This window comes from Fusarium odoratissimum, assembly GCF_000260195.1.
Source record: "Fusarium odoratissimum NRRL 54006 unplaced genomic scaffold supercont1.94, whole genome shotgun sequence".
NCBI classification, from domain to species: domain Eukaryota; kingdom Fungi; phylum Ascomycota; class Sordariomycetes; order Hypocreales; family Nectriaceae; genus Fusarium; species Fusarium odoratissimum.
In genome coordinates, this window is record NW_022158757.1 from 7,007 (window position 1) to 14,894 (window position 7,888).

The 7,888-nt window shown below is 46.3% G+C and overlaps 3 protein-coding genes across 3 annotated transcripts; 1 reads left to right on the forward strand and 2 right to left on the reverse strand.

The window, feature by feature from the left end:
* Positions 1–2,225: 2,225 nt before the first annotated feature.
* FOIG_16577 (uncharacterized protein) lies at positions 2,226–2,792 on the forward strand (the record flags this gene model as incomplete). Its single annotated transcript, XM_031218039.1, has 2 exons — positions 2,226–2,486; positions 2,550–2,792. 2 exons carry the CDS (start codon positions 2,226–2,228, stop codon positions 2,790–2,792), a joined length of 504 nt encoding a protein of 167 aa, XP_031052241.1.
* Positions 2,793–4,009: 1,217 nt separating this feature from the next.
* On the reverse strand, positions 4,010–4,903 carry FOIG_16578 (uncharacterized protein; the record flags this gene model as incomplete). Its single annotated transcript, XM_031218040.1, has 1 exon — positions 4,010–4,903. The coding sequence occupies one exon, from the start codon at positions 4,901–4,903 to the stop codon at positions 4,010–4,012; it is 894 nt and encodes a 297-aa protein (XP_031052242.1).
* A 975-nt stretch (positions 4,904–5,878) lies between these two features.
* Positions 5,879–6,776, reverse strand: FOIG_16579 (uncharacterized protein; the record flags this gene model as incomplete). The annotated part of the gene is made up of 3 exons (XM_031218041.1): positions 5,879–5,959; positions 6,026–6,540; positions 6,641–6,776. The coding sequence occupies 3 exons, from the start codon at positions 6,774–6,776 to the stop codon at positions 5,879–5,881; spliced, it is 732 nt and encodes a 243-aa protein (XP_031052243.1).
* Positions 6,777–7,888: the final 1,112 nt, after the last annotated feature.

Here is a 7,888-nt window from a genome sequence, read left to right on the forward strand (position 1 = left end):
GGAAGGTATCACTGGCTTAAGGTGCACTTACGTCTTCATGTGACGTTTCAGGTGTTCATTTCTTCGGAATGTCCAACTGCATCCAGGAAATTCACACCTGTGAATATTCCTTTGAAGCGTCCGAAGTGGCTCGATGCTTGATTTGCCTTTGTTCCTCCTCCGAGATCTTCTCGGTGATTTCTGCAAACATGGTACTTTTTCTGTCGTGCCACCACCAGCTCTGCCAGTTTGTGAAAGTTTTGGGCCATGTGACTCCAAATCATCGACGGGACCCCACTTAGAGGGGTTATCAACGTCCTTAGCCACACCCGAAAGCTTGAAAAAGCTTCTGGGGTGCTCATTTTCATCGGAGGGCCAAATCGGACTTGCAAATGTGTGGGACGTAGAAAAGTCATATCCAGCAATTTCTGAAGAGAATGTGCGGTCGAGTGAGGTCATCGAAGGCGAGACTGCTCTTTGGGATAAGTCTGGTAGCTCGTATGGGCTAGAGAAATCTGGTTGACTTTCAAAAAAAGAATCGAAAGACGAATCTAGAGAGAAAATTTGCTCTTCGGTATCGTATTGGCATGCAAGCACTTGATCAGTGCCGTAATCGGTGAAGTCATCAAATCCGATACTCGCAGGGCTACTGCCAGGGGTCAGATGAGAACCCCATGGGTGCGTAGAATTCAGTGTGTCGATATGCATGACTACGAGGTCTTGGAGCCCTTTCTAAACTTGCGTGGGATGATTTATTGGAATGAAGCCGAATCTTTATATGTAAGATATGCGACTTTCAAAGCTGATGGACTTTTAATAGAAACAAGCAAATAGTGAAAAGTTTAACAATAAGAACGAATCAACATCGACCTCAGGTACATACAAGGAGAATTCAGTGTTTGCCACTACAGCAGTCAAATGTATGAAACATCTCGTCATCTGCAACAACGCACGAGTTTTTGATCAGCGCTACAGCGCGCTATCCAGTCACTCACACCACTTATCACAATGTTGTCAGGATTTAAGGGTATCTCCGGAGCGCTGCGGGCTGCTAACCGGACTGAAAAGTATTGGGGCATTCGGCAAGACACAAACCCGAGATGATTATCACCAACGAAGCAGAATTGGAGGGTGTAGCCCTGACAGCTTTTGCCCAGAATCAGGCTCCATGAGACAATACAGTTTAGTCGAAAGTGACATTTATCATAACCTAATTCTTGTATTTTCCTTGTCTCAGAAAGCATCGTGAGGCAGCCTTGTACGAACCGTTTCATGATGCGTCTTATCAACAAGTAAAATTAGACTTGAAGATCTATTTTGCAGCGCGACCGTTCTGAGATTGACTATATCAAGTTCCGTGGTAACCTTCGTAGCTAAACTTCATCATCACCATGGACTCCCTTCCCGTCGAGGTATACTGGATACTAGCGAGGTATCTATCCACCAGCGATCTCAGCAGCTTGGTCAGATGCAGTAGGCTAAACCGCAAACGCGCCCAGCCACTTCTATACCAGACTCTGCAGCTCAATTTCACATCTGGTATCGTTGACTGCAGTACCATGCTAGTCCTAAGGACGCTATCGACAAACCTACAGTTAGGCGGTTTGGTTAGATCTATTGATATTTTACATCGTGGCAATACATACAATTGGAGCCTAGGTCACTCTCAACTCTTAAGTCCAATTCTTTCAGCCATCATGCTTGCTCCTGAGCGAGTAACTACTTTTTCATGCGAGTGTCCATGGGTTACAGGTACACAGCCTTTCCCTAATCTCAGAAGCTTGATTCACAAAAATATTCGATCCAAGGCAGAGCTTGAATGGGTTCAGTGGCATTTATCCCATTGCAGTCAGCTCGGTTCTGTCATCCTTAGCATTCCAGCCTGGAATCTAATACCAGGTACTACGTTCTTTGAAAATACTCTCTTAACACATCTGAAGGAATTATCGCTGCATGGTTTTTGTGTCTCTGAACTTGTACCAGCCAGGACATGGAATCTGCGTAATCTGGACCTCAATCTCTGCCCTGGTGCCGATCGATTGATTCAGCGTTTGTTGGAAACGAAGAAACTCAGCTCCTTGAAAGTTCTACGTTTTGCCGGCCATCTTTCGAGGCATTCTTTTTTGGAACTGCTCTCGTATTTAGGTAAGACGTGCGAGTTGGAGGAGCTCTCGCTTCGACTGGGAGGATTGTCTCATCTCGCCGGTAAGAGTGGTGCCATAAGTTCGGTCCATCACACTGAAGTAATGGCGAACTCCAATGAAGCCGACGAACCTGTTCGACGCCTACGCTCGTCGTTGCTCGAAAATGTCATGAATCACGGCAAGATTCTTCGGCTATTGGTATTGGATATTCGAGAGGTCATAGATCAACCGCAGTCATGCATGCGATTCGATCTCTACGGAGTGCAGAAGCTCATTGGGTCATGTCCCAAGATCGAGTTTATTGGCATGCCAGTCAACCTGCAGGCTTCTGGCGGACAGCGTTATCGACGAATGAATTATGAAGTCAGTGGAAACCACCTCTTTGTTTGCCTGACTTGAAAGGGAGTTGTATTAATCTTATCACAGAAGAACATCCATTTATCGGCGAGGCAGCTGAAAGCGTTCCATCTCCGGGGCGATTATCGCCCCTTCAGTAGAACTCTGAACGACGCTAAGCACGTGTCAAAGCCATTCCGAAACCGCTCAGATTTTGAAATCTTCATAGGTCACTACGATAAACTCCGAAAAGTTTCTTTTAATCTTAAGGGCGAGCGGAAGTTCCTCAACGTCAAAGAGGAGGAGGTCAAATTGTATGATTTAAATTTGTGAAATATGGATTAAAAAAATGAATGAAAGATAAATCATCTCTTGAGAGACCATCAAACATCGAAATGAACAAGCGTTGAGTGAAAGGCATAATCTGGAGTGTTGCATGCAGACAAGGGATCTTGAGATCACGCGCAGAGACAATGAATTCGGCAGGGGCAGGTCTTTCACAGACCACATATCGTGAACACATCGTAAATAAGCGCTAGACACGGGTGACGTGGCTATTACCATGTCTTACATGCAGGTCAGGAAACGGAAGTTTCCCGTTAGTTGGGCCGCCCTTGGGTCGCACAAGGCAGTATTACCCATCACACTCTGTTGCAGTCTCCATACAATGAGACAGTTCGGTCAAAGTGTTGACGGACGATTCGTGCGCATATGCTCCTCACGGTGTCAAGTACAGCCCCGATCGAAAGAAGCTGTGAGCACGACCCAAGACACTCTTATTGTGGCTGCCACAGTATCCGATGCCTCCAATGGCTACGAGCATGGTTTATTATCGCTATCTCTGATCCTTCCTGATTGATCTTTTGTGAAAGATCTTTGTCGCGTCTGATCTTGGCCGGGATAATATGAATGCGTTAATGTCGAAAACAATCCAGTTTGTAATGGCCGCAGAATGAGATAGGGGCGTGGTTAGAATTGTGGACTTGATACAGGGCAGTGGCACTGCTGCGAGCTCTGGTTTGCTTCTGAGTTCTGACATATTCTGTCACAGTACAAGATAAATTCAACGCACCACAGCAGCCAGATGGCCCATGACTTTGATCAGAAGGCCAGGCTGCCTCTGGTTTCGGTTGAGAATGTAGTGCACTGGAGTTCTTCCAATGCCCTGTTAGCTCTGCAGACCCCGTTAGAAAACTTGATCCTATTGAATAGAAAGCAAAGCTTAAGCGGTTACCTCTGAAATTGGACTCAGAAGATTGCCCTTGGACATGATAAATTTACTGGGGAAAGGATTTTGCGAAACAACGTAATCAATACACAGATTTATGGCGACGAACTGGAGGCATGTAATATATCACCATTTTATGAATGAGTTCAGGATCTCCAGCGTCTCTGTAATCCACACCGACATATTATTTTATGTATTCTCTTTCCTCTTCCTCGTCCAAATTCCCCATTTCAACCGACCGGCAATGATAGCGTCAGCTCATAGAATGGTACACATAACAATAAGTATCAGAAATCAGCTATCTAATTCCAGACCTCAAACTTCATGTAGCGGCAAGCTTTTGCTCGGTGTATTCATCAATATCACTTGCAGGTATAGCGGGCGAAAGGTGCTTCATTTCAAAACCCTTGATTTCGAACAAACCCAGCCAGTGGATGACTTTCGTAACGGCCTGTTGAACTTTTTCCTTAGTCATTTTGACGGAGGTTGACCTGATGACTCTGGTATCAGGACGTCTTTCAATGCCATCCATTAAATGAACCGATGAAGGGAGATTGCTGGGTGTTTGCTGGTTAAAAACCATAACTAAGCCGACCGCTCCGACGTATATCGGCACTCCTGCCGGAAGACCCGAGGACCTAATTGCTAAAATGGCCCCTAGGGTTACCGCTCGAGCGTATATAGTAGAGTGAGACTGAATCTTCCCCAAGCCAATTCTCTTGGCCACAAAAATGAGCAGTCGGGTGTACAAGAAAGCATGGAGAAGTTTGACACAAGCCTCATGCGCAGAAGCGTCCTGTCGTACCACTGCGGCAAAGGATAGCACTGGTCGCAGCATCGCCGGCGCCTGGTACGATGCCCGAGTGGTTTTATCTCCCCTGCGCAACGTTCTAGCTAGACGGAGGCTGGTGATCGAATGGATCATGCAGGCAGCCGTGTCGAAGAGATCTGGCTGTACTGTTCTTCTGAATGCACGAAAGTAGTATCGCGTAAGCTCAAAGGTAGCAGCCAGAATATGCAAGGCCAGTGCCAGGGACTTCTTTGTACGTGAGTGTCCATAGTAAGCTGAGATACTGTGCCGTGTATGATATGCAAATATTATGACGTAGCCAAGGCAGATGAGCAGATATTGTGTGTTGCTGCTCGGTAAGACGTTGGTCCATTCAACCCACTGCTGCTGCCAAGCTGGGTTTCCACTGCCGCCTTTATCTTCCATAGTGAGTGAGCGCCTGGCACCAATGTTTCGAGAACCAACGTTCCGTAGGGACTGTGACAGCAGGGAAAGTTTCAGTCTTGTTAGGGGGATCTGAACAGAGGAGAGCAAGGTTTGGTGAGGGTATTGGAACTGGCTGAGACTCGATCCCTGTGTACTGAACATCTTTTAAAGTATGATCCAGAAGACGCGAGTTTAGTTTCGAAATTTCATAGGCAGTCTCTGAAGGGCTATTGTATGACCAAGTCATTTGTTGTGGTACCGCCCCTCAATCTTTTCACAAACCTGCCGTAGGCACGGAGATGAAGGTCCGAAAGATTGATTAGTATTCCCAACTGGAGCCATGTGAATAATTACACGTCCCAAGTTTGTTCCACTATTGAGAATTTATGGATGGAGGATAATGCAACGTTCACACCGTGCGGCGTATTACCCGCTGACAAACGATTACTAGCTCGGTTAAACTAAGCAAGATGCGAGTTCATTGACGGCCTGAAGGCACAGTCACCAAAAAATGGAAGAGAAACCCTTATTTTGCTCACACCTCAGACTTTGATAGACCCTATTTAATATCTTTTATTTGGGGTTGATCAAGCAGGTTAAGAGAAGGATTTGAAACAGGTGCAAATCATGTCCAGGGATGACGTCCATTTTTGACGCCACGAATGTCTTGAATGATGTATGTCGGCTTCGCTTTCTCTAATATACCGAAAGAGTAGTCCTTGATCTCCTCGCTCACTCATCTTGTTTCTTTTGATAAATGTATTGAGTTGTTTCCTTTGGGCCATATTTGAGAGGGTGCCTCAATAAAACTGCATTTATTTGCTTCAAACATCTCAGCAGCGGCAAATCGGAGGTCACCCTCATTCTTTCTATCCCTTTCCCAATCCGCCTTTAGTTTATTACTGGGTACCATATGCTCAGGCGCTTAGACTACATAAGTATTACCTCAAGAAAAAGAAAATTTCTTTATATCTTCTAGTTGTGCGTGATTGGACAGTCGAGACCAGCCTGTAAGATATCGACAGATTGATCCGAAGAATAGAACGGGGATGGAGTCTGCGAACCTCATTAACATCGTGGAGCTCGTGCAGCCTCATGCAATGTTTTACTGGCGTGACTCACATGAAGATAGAGCTGGTCGTATAGGCTGAGATAATTGAGTTCCATAGGAGTCATGTTACTGTAGGCCATGTACGGGTTGAATCCATCGCTGCTGGGGTACGTCTCTGAATTGATGGAGTCGCTAAAGTGTGTTGCAAGAGAAGGTGGCATGGGCACTGTGGAGGACATTGTGCTGGCAGCATATTCACCAGCGGTTACAATGTCTATGTCGGGCTGAGTAAAGTCATAGAGAGGAAGGGGAATCTCAATGGAAGCAGGATTGACAGGGCAACCCAAGCGGAATTGTTCGTTGGAGCTGATTTGGTCGTCGTAGGTGTCGGGAAAGCCAGGCTCGCCAGTAGGCTTCACAGGCGAATTGAATTGATGCTGAGAGACGCCAGGTATTCTGGGACCTGTAGAGCGTGGTTTCCTACTGCGAGATGCTGAGGAACGGCGCTTGCATTTGGTTGGCTTTTGACGGGGCTTGTCAGCCTCTACATCGTCAGAGGAACCAGCAAGGCGCTTGACTTTATTTCCTGTCTTCGGGCGTTAGTTATGCTCGACCAGCTCGAATGGCTTTCTCTCGAGTTTTTCCTGGTGAATACAAAGACCCAGAATCGACAGGATCCAACTTACGGTACTTGCGCTGAGCAAGGCGGTTCTGCATCCTCCTCCGCTTGCCAAAATCTGATATCTTGGTCCAGTCTTCTTCGGGCTTGATCAGAGCGCGTAAGGAGGTCGGATGGGCATAGGCAGATTGTGTCATGGGCATTGCGACATCTGTGTATAGGTGAGTCTATATTGAGAGTGGTACCCCGTCTGGCTGATAAAAGAGGAAGTTTTAGCTATTTTGTCGTCGTAGTTGCTACCAAGAGAGCTGAGATCTCGTCACTTCATCCCCGCATATAGAAGTTCTGTTCTGTATGAGTTTCTTGTACTTGAGTTGACAAGTGTCAATTGCCAAGGCATCAAGAGCGCACTGATCCTGAGGGATAATGCTTGTCTTGTGCGATCGAGGAGGTCTAGGCCTACCTTAGCACGGGTCCCTTCAGAATCTCCACGGAATGTACAGGAGTAGCCCCATGAACCCTTGTTAGCTCGTGCATACCCATCTTTTTGGTGAAAAACGAGTGGCAACCAATTTCAGTCGAGGCTATCGGGATATTTTTATACCATGAATTAATGATTCACTCTGTGATACGCGAACAATCACAGTGGTAATCAATTCTTCGTGTTTACAGACCTGGTTGCTGTGGGTATGTTAGGATCAAGGACGGTTTAGACAAAAGGGGAGAAGACAAATTTAAGTTCAAAAGTGGACTCGAAATTCACTACACAGTCGTTATATGATTCATTCATCGGCTAACAAGTCAAGTGCCTAACTAAAACTAAACAAGGCGGCGATCGGTTCCTAGTAAGGGACAAAAAAAGGAATCCCTATTTTTCCGCCATTGCGACGGACGCGTCCCAGTCAACGAGATACGTCAAAGTCGCTGGAAATGATCGTCAAAATCAGCCTCCCTGCACATTTTCGTACTCAAGTCAAACCACTGCGTCGCTGTGATCTTCCGTGGCAGAGACATCGTCACCACAGTTGTTAAGTCATCGATATACGCGTCCTGTACATCAAATTGTAGAAATTATACGTACTGCTGGATAGCCGTTTATGAGCCTCGCACGGCTACAGTTAGCCACTGCTAGATCAACTGAGAAACTGGTCATATACCTTTCGCCCAGGAACTCTTCCAATGGATCTGTTGCTCTCGCCAAGATAGTCTCACACGTCATCTGTGCCAAACCCTGATCTGGCATCACCTACTTCCCATCCGCAACTTTGAGACGTCTCTTGGCTTCTAGAAGCGCAACCATACTCCTTGATCTCAC